Source organism: Geotrypetes seraphini, chromosome 11 (genome assembly GCF_902459505.1).
Source record: "Geotrypetes seraphini chromosome 11, aGeoSer1.1, whole genome shotgun sequence".
Classification (NCBI taxonomy): Eukaryota; Metazoa; Chordata; class Amphibia; order Gymnophiona; family Dermophiidae; genus Geotrypetes; species Geotrypetes seraphini.
This window is the reverse complement of record NC_047094.1, coordinates 60,704,829-60,721,035: the sequence shown is the minus strand read 5'-3', so window position 1 is coordinate 60,721,035 and position 16,207 is coordinate 60,704,829. Positions and strand designations below refer to the sequence as shown.

The 16,207-nt window shown below is 42.7% G+C and overlaps 1 protein-coding gene across 4 annotated transcripts in view; it reads right to left on the bottom strand.

The window, feature by feature from the left end:
• Positions 1–16,207, bottom strand: part of C11H16orf96 (chromosome 11 C16orf96 homolog) — a 214,308-nt gene that overhangs the window by 105,049 nt on the left and 93,052 nt on the right. For all 4 annotated transcript variants that reach the window (XM_033914529.1, XM_033914532.1, XM_033914533.1 and 1 more), the window contains 2 exons: positions 13,223–13,309; positions 4,091–4,241 (listed from right to left, as the gene is read on the bottom strand). In XM_033914529.1, coding sequence (XP_033770420.1) covers positions 4,091–4,241; positions 13,223–13,309 — 238 coding nt within the window. The remainder of the gene's footprint in view (positions 1–4,090; positions 4,242–13,222; positions 13,310–16,207) is intronic.

Sequence of the window (16,207 nt, the reverse complement as noted above, 5' to 3'; positions counted from 1 at the left end):
GCATGGAAAAGAAAAAGTAAACCTAATAAATGATAAACTGGTTACTCCTAAATCTAGGAACTTATTTGCTCTCTCTTGTTCTCATCTTTCCTTGCTGTTTATTATTTTCTAATTGACTCATTTTCTTATATTAATATATGCTAAAGACACGATCTGAGTCATTTTAAAAGTAACTTAAAGAGTTTCCTTTTTAAAGATGCTTTTAATTTTTAGATTTTGTTCAAATTTTATATTAGTTTCCTTCCAGGTTTCTATTTTTCCCTCCCTAATGTTCTTTCCATCTATGGTTCTTCACTGTACTTTAAAGCATTGAATTGTAGTTCTGTCCCTTCTTACCTTGTGTATTGATTAGTCTGTAAGTCTGTTGATCTAACCTAGGGGTGTCCAATGTCGGTCCTCGAGAGCCGCAATCCAGTCGGGTTTTCAGGATTTCCCCAATGAATATGCATTGAAAGCAGTGCATGCAAATAGATCTCATGCATATTCATTGGGGAAATCCTGAAAACCCGACTGGATTGCGGCCCTCGAGGACCGACATTGGACACCCCTGGACTCTAACCCATCATTTTTAAATTTTAAATTGTATGTCTAAATATATGTTTATATTTTTTATTAATGCTGTATCTCGCTTAGTAAACCTAAATAAGCGATTCATCAAATTAAAATAAACTTGAAACTTGATGTGTTCTTTTAGAATCATCCTATAATGGTACTATGATGCCAGATGCTGTTTAAACGTTCTTAATGGGTTTTTTTTGTTTGGTTTTTTTAAACTAGAGTTTGATTAGCAATTGAACATGTCAAGGTTATATCTTTGGGTAGAAGAATGTCCCCAGTCATGGTACTTGGGCTTGTCATGCCACTGGGGCTTGCGTACATCTGAGAAGCTGAAAGCTATGCCATCGATAGTTCACTACCAGCAGGGCCTCCCAGAATGGACAGGTTTCAGCGGCGATGTCAGATTAACAATGTACCACCCATCTGGGCAGCAGATTTAAATAGACAGTTTGTATTTTCAAAAGGATACATTTTTGTACTTGAAAAAATGGCCTATGGCCTGCGCTTAAAAGAAGGTACAACTACATATGAACATTTTTTATTAGGACATTTTCAAAGTATATGTATGCAAACGGACTTTGAAAATGGATACATCTGTGCACTACAATAGTACAATACGAGGGGGGTGCAGAAAAGTTCTCAGCCCATCCCACCAACTTCCTAAATTCTGAGCCTTATTTTGCCACTGTAGCTGAAAAGAATGTTATCTTATTTTGTTAAGTGCCAATTTACAGAAACAAAATTAAATGTTTTGATATTGTTTCAGATCATTGATTGAATCATATCCATATCATTCTCTTCTTTGTTGGGCTAAGAAATTTTCAGCACTCACTCGTGACAGCATCTGGGCACCTAGATTCTGCTGTAGAATAGCGCGTAAGCTGACATATATGCACCAACATTTTGGCATCATCACTTACTGTATGTCATGTAAAAGTCTGGTATAAATGTTAACACTTACATGCACAACTTATAGTATTTTAGAAGTTTCATATTGAAGTGTGTAACCTGCCCTTATGCACATTCCTTTGCAAGTTATACACTAAAGTACTTATTATTATTTATAGGGTTAAGGTCATAGATTGATATGCTACCTTTATGTGACATTACATAAAGGTACATTCTCTATCCTTAGTGGGCCCAGAATCTAATTTTTGTTTTTTTCTTTTTCTTTTTGTTCCAGGGAAAATAGAGGGTTTAGATGCCCTTTTACCAAAACTTAGCTTATGCTAAATGCTAAGACTTCCATAGGTATAAAATGAGCATCTTAGCATTTAGCACATATTAATTCCATTAGCATGCGCTAAGCCTTTAGTAAAAGGGCCCTTTAGTGACTCGTCCAGGAACACAAGGAAATGCAGTGGGAACTGAATTCAGTTCCCCAGGTTCTCAGCCCCTGGACTATTAAGCTACTCCTCCAGTTATGAAGGTAACTGATGTTTACTCCCATTTTGCTGCATAACTTCTGTTTGGGCGCCAAAAATTATGTGACAAATTGGCGCCTAACTCCTGACATAATAGGGTTAAACATTCTCCTGGGTTTTGCAGCAATCCAAATAGTATGGCAACTGCCCTCCAAATGGGTGAAAAGGCCTCTGTGGATCATGCATTAAATGTCTCAGCACATAGATTTATCACCCAAACAGTATCCACACTAAACATCAAAACCAATTCTATTACTACTAATATAACCACCCTTGCGTATAATGTTATAATTTAATCAACTGTACATTGTAATTCACTATATATTGTATTCTAAGTATTTTTAATAATCTGCATATTGTAACTCTCTGATTGTCTGCATATTGTAATTCGCTGATTGTCCAGCTCGCTTCAATGTGAACCGCCTAGAAGTCTTACGACTATGGCGGTATAGAAGAATAAAGTTATTATTATTATATACGAGGGGCTGCTGAAAAGTTCTCGGCCCAACCAACAAAGCTGGAGCAGTCTCCATCGAGACCTATACACGTGGAGGGGCATAATCGAAAGGGACGTCTAAGTCCGTTTACGTCCATATCGCAAGTCGTCCAAAGTTAAAAAGAGCCTAAGAAACATTTTCAAAAGATATGTCCAACTTTTTTTTATTTTAGAAAATCGTCTAATTATACGTCCTGCCGATCTGATCATCCAAGCCACTAAATCGTCTATCTTTATACCACTTTTCCGTCCAACATTCCGTCCAAGTCCAAAACGCCTAGAACAAGCCCTGTTGGACATGGGAGGGGTCTGCAAAGTGATGGACTGCACACCCAGACATGCCACCTAAATAGTGGGGTATCTTACAGGGCACCGCTGTGAACTTCATAAAAAGGTTGCCATGGCTTCTCCTCACTACAGCTCCCTTATAGGTGACGGTGAGCCCCCCAAACCACCTCCAGAATCTCCTAGATCCACTTATCTACCACCCCAATAGCCCGTATGGCTCAGGAGCCACTTATATGCCAGTAAAAAAGGGTTTGGGGGATGTATAGGGCAGTGCACATTTTCAGTATCAATGCAGTGATTACAGGGGCTTATGGGCATGGGTTCTCCTCTCCATGGGTACCTAACCCACCCCCAAGACGACTTAAGCTGCCTCTGGGCTGGACGACTAGGCTTTCCTATGCCAGGCGGCCAGGTGATGATGGTCTGGAGGCTGAAATTTAAAGTTGTGAATAAAATTTTTATGGGGTGGGGGTCTAAGTCACAACGTGCAAGTTCCGTCTAGGCTCTGTTGTTAAACTATCGGTTATCCATGCTGTACAACTAAGTCTAAGCCGGTCCATGTCCCGCCCAACTCCCGCCCTCGACACGCCTTCCAAAACGCCCCGTTTAGCTTTGGACGTTGAGCGACACTATGAAGGCCTAGGTCATTTTTAAATACGTCCAAAACCTGTTACCTTCTGTCCTGTTGGCTGCTGACTGCCTCCTGTTGCTGCTCTGCCGCCTACCAGGAGCTTGGTCTCTCTGCCTCAGCCCCAAGGTAAGGAAAAAGGGGTAGAAATTGCTGTTGAAGGTAGGGGTGAAAACTGCTGTTTGAGGATGGTGAGGGAAGGCTAAGGGAGTAATCAAGAATCTTGCTGCTTGGCCCCAAGGTAGGGGGTGGGGCATAGGAGACAGGACATAGTAGGGGGAGGGGGACGCAAAAGTTGGTTCGGGGCACCACAGCCTCTTGAGATGGCCATGCCCCCAGGACCTTAATCTCACCATTAAGGGGGATTGTGATCTCCGCTAATTCTGGGAACACACTCGGTACATCGGCGCTTGGACGTTTTTGAGAATGTTCATCCAAGTGCCGACTTAGGCCAGTTTTTGGACGTTTTTCTCTTTCGATTATGAGCCCCTTAGTCCAGCAATTTTCCACTTCTTGTGTTCCATATTTTTCCAACAGAATGAAATAAGTGGAAAATCACAAGACTAAGTGTATAGCCCTCGATAGAGACTGCCCCAACTTTGTTGATTAGGCTGAGAACTTTTCAGCGGCCCCTTGTATCCTACTGTATGGTTCTGTGGCAAGTTATCAAAAATTCTGAGATGTATAAGGACTCACCTATATCTGTCGCTTGATTTCTTAGCTCCTTTTCCAGCTCAATGACTTGGTTTTGAAGCTCCTCATATTTTTGTGGAATCTGTCCCAAGGAATTAAGCATCTCTTTGGCTTTCGCACGTTTCTGCACATCACTGAGAGATGCGCTTGGGTGCTGCAACATAACAGAATACATGCAAACTTTATAGAAGACAATGCCATAGAGAAGAAATGTAATTTTTCCTGTTGCCTGAGTAGTTGAAAGAGAACCCACTATTCAATTACTATGCCCATCTATTTTGAACAGCTCTTAGAAAATAAATATCCATGTCACCAACTAATATGGCTACCCCTCTGGAGTTTGCATCATTCATATAACAAGGGAGAATTGTGAAATGCAGGACAAAAAAAAATTCAAGAAAATTCCTGAACCAGTCAGAGTTTAAAAAAATGTATTTTGAATTTAGCTCATAGTGAGTCACCTTTAGGTACAATACAACATGTATTTTCCTTTCTCCAGAAAGCTTACAATCTTTTGTAGCTGAAGAAATGGAGGGTAAGTAACTTGCCCAACGTTACAAGCAGCAGCAGTGGAATTTGAATCCTTCTTTCCCTGGTACCTAGCCCATCTAAATTAATAACTAGACTCCGCCTCTTCTCATTTTCTGAATAGGCCTTCTGCCACTGATTTCCCATATGTTCAGGAAATCACTTTATCTCATTAAGCCCACTCTTTCTAACTATAATAATACTTAAGGTGGCGATGCACTTTTTAAGTGGTCCATACCGGGGCTCCGTCGTTGACGTCACCCAAGTGTGAGAATATGCTGACTGCTTGTCCTGGGATAGAGTTTTTTGTGGATGCAAAGTACGGTTACATTTTATATATAAGAACTGATATACGGTATCAGACCAAAGGTCTGTGAGGGTCATGTATGCAGTCTATCATATTTATGAGCATCATCCATCATGTACGTCCTGGCTGACCAAAGGTTGTTGGCCCCAACAGGACATGACTATGGCACTTGACTTATTCCTCCTCCCTCTTCTCTCCTTCTTCTGACACTGCCTGAGGTTACATACTTGACACCAGATTCATGCCCTTCCCCTTTGTGGCAACTGGCCTATGACATTGCTTAAGTCCAATCCCTAGCAACAACTGGCCTCTGATAGGTGCCCAGAGCACTTTGGAACCTCCCAGGCCTTTCCCTCCCAGATGACACATCACATGCTGGTTGCAAGGCATGCTGGGATTGTAAACCCAACATCCAATCTCAGCGTGCTTTGTAGATATGAGCAGGATGCTGAAGCATTTAAACTGTTTCAGCATCTACCATGTTGTTTTTTTTGTGGGGGGGGGGGGGGGGGGTTGCTTGTCGCTGCCACCTGTTACTTTCTGTCCTGTTGGCTGCTGACTGCCTCCTGTTGCTGCTTTGCCGCCTACCAGGAGCTTGGTCTCTCTGCCTCAGCCCCAAGGTAAGGAAAAAGGGGTAGAAATTGCTGTTGAAGATAGGGGTAAAAATTGCTGTTTGAAGATGGTGAGGGAAGGCTAAGGGAGTATTCAAGAATCTTGCTGCTTGGCCCCAAGGTAGGGGGTGGGGCATAGGAGACAGGGCATAGTAGGGGGAGGGGGAACGCAAAAGTTGGTTCGGGGCACCACAGCCTCTTGAGATGGCCCTGCCCTTAGGACCTTAATCTTACCATTAAGGGGGATTGTGATCTCCGCTAATTCTGGGAATGCACTCGGTACACTTAATGGGGTTTTTCCTATCCACAGTATATTTGTCTTATCTGGGTTGATTTTCAAATCCAAAGAACAGAGCCATGTAAATAGAACATTAAAGACCTCTTTCATACACGAGTACACTAAGTTAGATCAAAAGGTATAATGGGGAAAAAGGTATAATGTCTATATAGGAGAAATATTGGATTCCAAAAAGTTTCAAAACTTTACCCATATCTTTGAGATAGAAATTATTAAGAATAGGGGATAGTGGGGAACCTAGATAGGGAAAGAAAGGCTAGTTAGCAGAGATATTCAGTGGCACTAACTGGTTAAGTGCAGCTGAATATCCACAGAAAGCCCCACACAAGCCATTTAAGTGAAAACAATTTTTATTGACAACCAAAAGCAGAGAAACAGTACTGAATACAAAATAAGCAGAACAGACTCAGCTAAACAGAAGCAGAGTGAGCATTGCAAGTCATCAAATTTCTGCACCCTCTCACCACCCCCTCCGCAACCCAATCCCAACCCCAACCACCCAACCCCCCTCCTCTAAATATAGCACTGAGGTATAAAGGAAGGAAAGAAACAGATTGCTGCACATAAATAGACAATATTTTTCTAGGCATTTAAACTAGAAGGTGGGGTGGTGTATGTACGAAGGACAATTATAGAGACCACCCCCGGCAAAAGAAAAGATGTGATAGTAGTAAAGGCTGCAACATAAGCAATATCAGCAACTCATTTCTTAGTATTGCAACGGAAAGTGAAACGACACAAAAATCCATACGAAAAAGGAGATTATCGCTGAAAAATAGCTGGAAAGCGATGACCACAAATGCTCGCAGTCTAAGCAACAAAGTTCATGATCTGCAAGCCCTGATATTAGAGGCAGATCTAGATATTGTTGCTATCACAGAGACATGGTTCAGTGAATCACATGGATGGGATGCAAACATACCGGGATATAATCTTTTTAGGAAGGACAGAGATGGTCATAAAGGTAGAGGAGTAGCTCTCTATGTAAAGATCAATATCCAAGTGACCGAAATGCAAGGGACCTGGGGAGAGGAAGAAGCGATATGGACTGCTCTGAAAAGAGAAGATGGAACTTCTATCTACGTGGGTGTAGTCTACAGACCTCCGACTCAATCACAGCAAATTGATAAGGATCTGATTGTGGATATCCAAAAGTTTGGAAGGAAAGAGGAGGTTCTGCTGTTGGGAGATTTCAACCTGCCGGATGCGGACTGGAATGTTCCGTCTGCGGAATCGGAAAGAAGTAGGGAGATTGTGGATGCCTTTCAAGAGGCTCTGCTTAGACAAATGGTGACGGAACCCACAAGGGAAAAAGCGATATTGGATCTGGTCCTCACAAATGGAGAGAGTATCTCTAATGTTCGAGTGGGTGCCCACCTGGGTAGTAGCGATCATCAAACGGTTTGGTTTGATATAACGGCTAAAGTGGAGAGCGGCCGCACGATACTTAAAGTCCTAGATTTCAAACGTACGGACTTTAATGCAATGGGAAAGTACCTGAAGAAAGAGCTGTTAGGATGGGAGGACATAAGAGAAGTGGAAAGACAGTGGTCTAAGCTGAAAGGAGCGATAAAAATGGCTACGGACCTTTATGTGAAGAAAATCAATAAAAACAAGAGAAAAAGGAAGCCGATATGGTTCTCCAACCTAGTGGCTGAGAAAATAAAGGCGAAAGAGTTGGCGTTCATGAAATATAAAAAAACCCAAGAAGAGGAGAGCAGAAAGGACTACAGGGTGAAACTGAAAGAAGCCAAGAGAGAGATACGTTTGGCGAAGGCACAGGCGGAAGAACAAATGGCTAAAAATGTAAAAAAGGGAGATAAAATTTTTTTCAGATATATTAGCGAAAGGAGGAAGATAAAAAATGGAATTGCTAGGCTAAAAGATGCTGGGAACAAATATGTGGAGAGTGATGAGGAGAAAGCAAATGTGCTAAACAAATACTTCTGTTCTGTGTTCACAGAAGAAAATCCTGGAGAAGGACCGAGATTGTCTGGCAAAGTTACACGAGAAAATGGAGTAGATTCTGCGCCGTTCACGGAGGAGGGTGTTTATGAGCAACTTGAAAAACTGAAGGTGGACAAAGCGATGGGACCAGACGGGATCCATCCCAGGATACTAAGGGAGCTCAGAGAGGTTCTGGCGAGTCCTATTAAAGACTTGTTCAACAAATCTCTGGAGACGGGAGTGATTCCTGGGGATTGAAGGAGAGCGGATGTGGTCCCTATTCATAAAAGTGGTCACAGGGATGAAGCAGGAAACTACAGGCTGGTGAGCCTCACTTCAGTTGTTGGAAAAATAATGGAAGTGTTGCTGAAAGAAAGGATAGTGTATTTCCTTGAATCTAATGGGTTACAGGATCCGAGGCAACATGGCTTTACAAAAGGTAAATCGTGCCAAACGAACCTGATTGAATTTTTTGATTGGGTGACCAGAGAGCTGGATCGAGTACATATGCTAGATGTAATTTACTTGGATTTCAGCAAAGCCTTTGATACAGTTCCTCATAGGAGGCTGTTGAACAAACTTGAAGGGCTGAAGTTAGGACCCAAAGTGGTGAACTGGGTCAGAAACTGGCTGTCGGACAGATGCCAGAGGGTGGTGGTTAATGGAAGTCGCTCAAAGGAAGGAAAGGTGACTAGTGGAGTCCCTCAGGGTTCGGTGCTGGGGCCAATCCTGTTCAATATGTATGTAAGTTACATTGCTGAAGGGTTAGAAGGAAAAGTGTGCCTTTTTGCAGATGATACCAAGATTTGTAACAGAGTAGACACCGAAGAGGGAGTGGAAAATATGAAAAAGGATCTGCAAAAGTTAGAGGAATGGTTTAATGCCTGGCAACTAAAATTCAATGCAAAGAAATGCAGAGTAATGCATTTGGGGATTAATAATAGGAAGGAACCGTATATGCTGGGAGGAGAGAAGCTGATATGCACGGACGGGGAGAGGGACCTTCGGGTGATAGTGTCCAAAGATCTAAAGGCGAAAAAACAGTGTGACAAGGCAGTGGCTGCTGCCAGAAGGATTCTGGGCTGTATAAAGAGAGGCGTAGTCAGTAGAAGGAAGAAGGTGTTGATGCCCCTGTACAGGTCATTGGTGAGGCCCCACTTGGAGTATTGTGTTCAGTTTTGGAGACCGTATCTGGCGAAAGACGTAAGAAGACTTGAGGCGGTCCAGAGGAGGGCGACGAAAATGATAAGAGGCTTGCGCCAGAAGACGTATGAGGAGAGACTGGAAGCCCTGAATATGTATACCCTAGAGGAAAGGAGAGACAGGGGAGATATGATTCAGACGTTCAAATACTTAAAGGGTATTAACGTAGAACAAAATCTTTTCCAGAGAAAGGAAAATGGTAAAACCAGAGGACATAATTTGAGGTTGAGGGGTGGTAGATTCAGGGGCAATGTTAGGAAATTCTACTTTACGGAGAGGGTGGTGGATGCCTGGAATGCGCTCCCGAGAGAGGTGGTGGAGAGTAAAACTGTGACTGAGTTCAAAGAAGCGTGGGAAGAACACAGAAGATTTAGAATCAGAAAATAATATTAAAGATTGAACTAGGCCAGTTACTGGGCAGACTTGTACGGTCTGCGTCTATGTATGGCCGTTTGGAGGAGGATGGGCAGGGGAGGGCTTCAATGGCTGGGAGGGTGTAGATGGGCTGGAGTAAGTCTTAACAGAGATTTTGGCAGTTGGAACCCAAGTACCGGGTAAAGCTTTGGATTCTCGCCCAGAAATAGCTAAGAAGAAAAAAAAAAAATTTAAATTGAATCAGGTTGGGCAGACTGGATGGACCATTCGGGTCTTTATCTGCCGTCATCTACTATGTTACTATGTTACTATGAATGTCACAGAACACGGATGCTCAAAGCTGCCCACACAAGCCATTTAAATGACTTTATTTATTCCATTGTTAAATGGTTATATTCAAAAGTGGACTTGATTGGATAAGTGACACAAAATATCTGGTTAAGTTCTCTGGATAGCCTGCTACCAGGCTAAATCTTGGCTCCTATGATTTGTCCAGCTGATATTCAAATTGCCTGTTGCTGCCTAACCCATGATATTATTCAGCGGCAATTAAGCAGGCAGTATCACTGAATATCACCTCTGACTGGGTAGGTCAAGGGGAGTACAGGAGATGGCATTAGGAAGGAGTCCGAGGTTATGCAGGTGCCAGAAATATTCAGTGCCGCTATCTTATAGCTAAGTGGGCAAATTTAGGGCAGCTCAAAAGCTGTCCTAATTCACCTTGCTTATCTATACAAGTGTTGGTACTGAATATTGGCTCACATACCTGTTTTTGTTTTAGTGTCAAAAATCCTCTCCCAGCCCTCCCAGAAAGTCTTCTCCTTCCCTCTCTCCTCCCTGTGCCATATATAAGTCTCCTACCCACCTCCAGCACATCAGCTCTCCCAATAGTCTAGGTAGGCCTCCTTGGGCCTACCACTGCTCTTTAGTGGTCTAGTGGGGCATTGGAGGTAGAAGTGCAGCCCCCTCACTCCTGCCTCATCTTCTTCTAAGTAGACTCGGATCATTGGGAATTACTGATGTTGTTCTCCAATGGTTTCAGTCTTATTTTTCAGAACGATCATCAAAGGTAACATTCAATAGCTCATCTTCGAATACAATTTCAACAAGTTTTGAGATTCCGCAAGGATCAATTCTATCTCCCTTATTGTTTAATGTATTTCTGGCTCCTCTGTTAACTCTTAGTCAATCAATTGGGTTCACACCATTTGCATATGCTGATGATGTTCAACTTTTGTATCCCTTAGATGCAAGCTCAGTCGAAGAAATCTCAGCAATCAATGAGAAATTGTCAAAAATATCCAAATGGTTACATGATAATAAGCTGGCTCTTAACACATCTAAAACAGAGGTTATGCTAATTCCATGTAGGAAGGAACAGAAAATAGGAGCCTGCATAAACATAAACAAAACTATACTTAAGGAAGTCACAAAGGTAAAGATACTCGGGGTCATTTTGGACCAGAAATTGAACTATCATGATCAAATAAGTTCACTTGTTAGAAACTGTTTTTATAGGTTAAGGTTGATCATTATCCTCATTTCTTGATGAATCATCACTGAATATTTTAATACACTCGTTAGTCATATCAAAAAATTGACCACTGTAATGCTTTGTACAAGGGAATAACCTTAAAAGAAATGCGTAGATTGCAAATCCTTCAAAATTCCGCAATAAAAATAATTACCAAAAGAAAAAAAATTTGATCATGTGACTCCCCTCTTAAAGGAAAAGCACTGGTTACCTGTAAATCATAGAATTACATATAAAATAGTATTACTTACACACAAAACATTAACGAACAAAGCTCCTGTATTCCTAGAAAGGCTTCTAATCCCTCATATTCCTACAAAATCTTTAAGATCTGAAGAAAAATCTCTCCTCTTAGTCCCTTCACTAAGACTCATTTATTCAAGGAGGGACATGATCTTTTCTGTCATGGCCCCTCAAATCTGGAATTCGCTCCAAATCAATATAAGGGAAGAAAAATTACTTAGTAAGTTTAAAAGTCTTCTGAAAAGCTGGCTTTTTAAGGACGCCTTTAACTGAGTTATTTGAATTCTATATAATCAGGATACTCTACAGCGGACTAATAGTGTTGTTAAGTGAAAATTAAGCAGGTAACCTATTCCCATCCTATTGTATTTAATCCTTTTTTTTTCCTCTTGTGTCTTGTTTTGTCAAAAGTTGTATTAATTGTCTGGTTTAATCAATTTGTTTTTTTCTCTTACCCTGATTTTATTGTTATTTGTAAATCGCATTGGATTATGATTTTGCTGTCAAATCAAATTTTTAAATAAACTTGGAACTTGAAACTTGGCCTGAGGAAATAGCTGTCATGACCTCTCACAGGAGCCTCACGGTACTACACAAGTACTATGAATTGCTGCAAGCGGTAAAGGCAGCATTTTACTCAGGCCAGCAGCAAAGGACTAGAGTGAGAGGGTTGCGCTCCTGTCCCCGACACCCCACCGGTCCACCAGGGAGCAAAGGCAGGTCTGAGGGATCTATCTAGACCACCAGAAGGGTTGGTGGTAGCGGTCACGTGCTGGGGGTTGGGGGCTTATATATGGCTTGAGTGAGGGGATGGGAGGATAGCATGTCTGGGTTTAACAAAGGTTTGGACAAGTTCCTGGAGGAAAAGTCCATATTCTACTAATAAGTTAGACATGAGAAAAGCCACTATATTAAACTACCTATATTGCTGCAAAGTCTACAACTACCTTTTACTCACAATCTTGAAGTCAGTATGTATACATTCACTCTGGAACCTGCTGACAGTGCTTCATACTCATTCTTCTTGTAGGAACCTTTTTCTCAAAAATTTACATTTTCACTTATATGTTTGCATGATTCTCCTCCCACAATCTAAATACTCTATCCCCTACCCAGAACACCTCCATCTACTGTGGTTAGGAGAATCTAACACCTTCCCATCCATACACATACCCCAGAACACCTCCACCTAATGCAGCTAGAAACAACCAGCAAACCACACCCCCTGCCCACCTAATATGGCTGGAAGCATCCAGCCCTTTCCTACCCAGAACACCTTCACCTAATACAACTGGAAGTATTCAGCTCCCACCCCCCACCCCCAGAGCACATTTACCTAATGTGGCTAGAAGCATGCAGCTCCCACCCCCACCATCCCCTCACTCCAAACGCCTCCACCTAATGCAGCTAGAAGCATCCAGCTCCTCCTCCAAATACTTCCACTTAATGCAACTAGAAACATCCAGCCCCCTCCTCCACAACATATCCACCTAATGTGGCTGGAAGCATTCAGCTTCCCCACTCCACATCAGAACACCTTCACTTAATGTGGTTGGAAGCATCCAACACTCCACCCCCCAGAACATCTCCACCTGTGGCTGCAAACATCCAACCCATCCCTGCCTCAGAACATCGCCACCTAATCCATCTAGAAGTATCCAGCACCCCCCACCCCCACCCCCTAAGTACATCCACTTCATGTGGCTGGAAACATCCAGCACTCCCTTCCCCTTCAGAAAAGCCCCTACATCTAATACAGCTGGAAAAATTCAACCCCCTTCCCCCACCCTAGAACCCCTCTACCTAATGTGGCTGGAAGCATCATACATGCTATAGAACCCTGCTTTTAATTTTGGTCAGGTTCAGTCTTGGATTCCTTCCTAAACCTAATGCATGATGGACCCATCGGGCATAATCAGTTTAAATAATAAATGTGTTTTGAGTTTTCTAGTCAGGAAGGAACTTAAAATGAAGACCTCAGGCTGTAAGAGAAGAAAGCAGTTTCTATCATTTGGCTTGTCAGAAGATGTATGGTGCTCTAGTGTTAACTTCAATCCTCATCTCTACCAGATTGATGTGCTGCACTCACCTTAATATCCAGAGCATCATGCAGAGAAGACCATTGCAGCAAGTTCTCCGAACTGTAGATTTTAGTCATACTATGTTGTACGTCATCCTGCGCACACAAAGGAAAGAAGTTTTACTACTTTTTCTTTAAACACTGCTCGCTTCTAGCTCTGCACACTTTGAATCATGACTCAACATAGTAAATTCAATAGAAGTATGTGCCAATAAACTGTCTTTCTAATTTCAAGTGTCCCCTAATTTCCTCCCCTTTTCCCCATGGAAATTTAACTACCCTCTCATATCACTTACTTCCATATTTACAACTTTGACCCTACCATATGAAAAAAAATTGCCCTTCTCATATCTCTAAATTCCCTAAAATTAAAGGATGATCTCCCCATAAGATAATCACTATCATATATCCTTCACCTTCAACTTATTGTGACAGAATCCTCTCCCCACCAAAACCAAAAAAACATGGGGAAGGGATCCTGCAGTAAACTTTGGCAAACCGTGGTTAGTCCGCAGGAACGGGAAAAATGCGGCCAGTTTACAGCGGGAATGGGAACGAGACTTTCTACCATCCTGCATGAACAGTACACAGCCTTATTCCTGCAGCACAAAAAATTTGTACCAGGGTCAGCGTGGCAACACTTTATCTCCCCACCACAGCTCAGCATCCACTCCCCAGCTCCCCTCGTGTCTACCTTACCCGAACCAGTCAGCTGCGCCATGCCAAAAAATCTTCAGAGGCCTTCCTTCTGCCGATGAGCTCCTCCTTGATGTAACTTCCGGTTTCGCAAAACCGGATGTTGTATCTAGGAGGGGCTCGTTGGCTGAAGGAAGGCCTTGGAACAGGCCTCTGAAGATTTTTTGGTGTGGCATGATGTGGCTGGCTCATTCGGGTAGTAGGCACAAGGGGAGCTGGGGAAGAGATGCTGACCCGTGGTGGAGGATGTTGCCTGCTGCTATTACTGTACTTGCGGGAGGGGGGGTGCTTGCTGGCTGGCTCCAGAGCTGGAACTGAAGGACGGTGCTGGATCTGGGCTAGGGAGAAGAGGGGTGTTGGATCCATGGGGGAGATTGGGGCTGGAAGGAAGGGAACGAGGTACTGGACTTATGTGGAGGGGGACTGGAGCTGGTGCTAGACCTAAAGCTGAGAATTGGAGGGAAGGAAGAGGTATCAGATTCATGGCTCAGAGCTGGAGCTAGAGGGGAGAGAGGTGTTGGACCTATGGGAAAGGGGGGGCTAGAGGGAAGAAATAGAATTGTTGAGAGAAGGGAGAGAGGTACTGGACTGCAGGAAGAGGAGGCTGCAGGGAAGGGTAAGCTAGGTGTTCAATCTATGGGAGAAGTGCTGAGGGAAGGGAAAGAGAGATGCTGAACCAAGGGGATGAAGGAAGTGAAATATTTAACACAGTGGAGGGAGGAAGGAAAGAGGGGGGAGAGACACTTTGGTGTAAGGGAGTAAAAGGGAAGAAGCTGGAGACAGGGAGATATACAATAAGAGAGGAGATGGTGGGCATGGATGGGAGCATAGGGACAGGGACACAAAGGGGAACGCTGCATGCGAGTGGTATATGGACACAGTCACCGGGGCAATGCCAGACATAGGAGGGTATATAAACCCAGAAGATGGCTAGACATGAGGGAGGAAAGGAACACAGAAGAGAGATGTTGGACTTGGGAGGGGGAACATAGGGACACAGAGGATTGACACTAGTCACGAAGGGGATAGGGACACAGAATAGTGTTGATGATGAAGGCAGGGCTCATGGGGATGGAGACTGAGCTCGCAGGGATGGGGTAGGGACAGGGACTGAGCTTGTAGGGACAGGGACAAATTTTTCCCCCATATCATTCTCTAAAAAGAAAACCACACTCATCACTTCGTATTATCCAGACCCCATCTCATATCTTTCATTGTTTCTCACTGACAGCATGACCCTCCGCCCTCAGAAACAAACAAACAGCATCATGCAGAATTCTCTTCCACCTTACTCTGAGAAAGAATTCACTCAATAAAAGAGAAAAATCCCCTTCTCATACTTCTTAGGTTTATTCCCCACATTGGATAAAGTCATTCTCTTATACCTCTCACTTTATGCTAAAAAAGATTCCACCATAAGATGTCATCTTCTCACACCTCCAACCTTCCCTTTGGTGTAATGGAAACTGCCCATAAGATAGTCACCTTCATTTATGTTTCACCTTCCTCACTGGGAGGGGTCTGCCATTCTGTCTGCTCTATTAGGCAGCACTGTAATGGAAACCCTCTCAGAGAAGGCTGTCACTCTCAGAAATCTGAGGAACAAGTCCCATAAGAAGACGGTCATTTTCTAATACAGTACATCTTATCTGGTACTCTCCCATTACTGTATCCCATTTTTGAAAGAACGACAACTGTAACAAATACTTTAAAAGAATTCTATTGGCAAATAACTCTTCAGTTTTTAGGGGCTGGCCCAACAGTTGAATGGGAGTTCTCTATTGTACCATATGAGTAATTAGGGTTAATTTCCCAAAATCCTCAGGCTAGCTGGAACTGGTAATGCCCTAATAATGAAGGAGTCCCAAATATTGTGCTATGCTGACACCTAGAGGGCAATTTCCACAATGATTTAGACATCTAAGGAGTTAACTAGATTAAAGGGCTTGAAAAGTACCCTCCCCACAGTGGCTAAATATAGCTTCTTAATTTTCACTAGGTGACTCTTGTATATGTATATTATACCCTGCCCCATTAGTCTAGCACAGTGGTTTCAAACTCAAACCCTTTGCAGGGCCACATTTTGGATTTGTAGGTACTTGGAGGGCTTCAGAAAAAATAGTTAGTCTTATTAAAGAAATGACAATTTTACATGAGGTAAAATTCTTTATAGTTTATAAATCTTTCCTTTTGGCCAAGTCTTAATAATAATATTGTCATTTATAGCTAAAGAAACATGATCAAGAAACTGTTTTATTTTACTTTTGTGATTATGATAAACATACCAAGGGCCTCAAA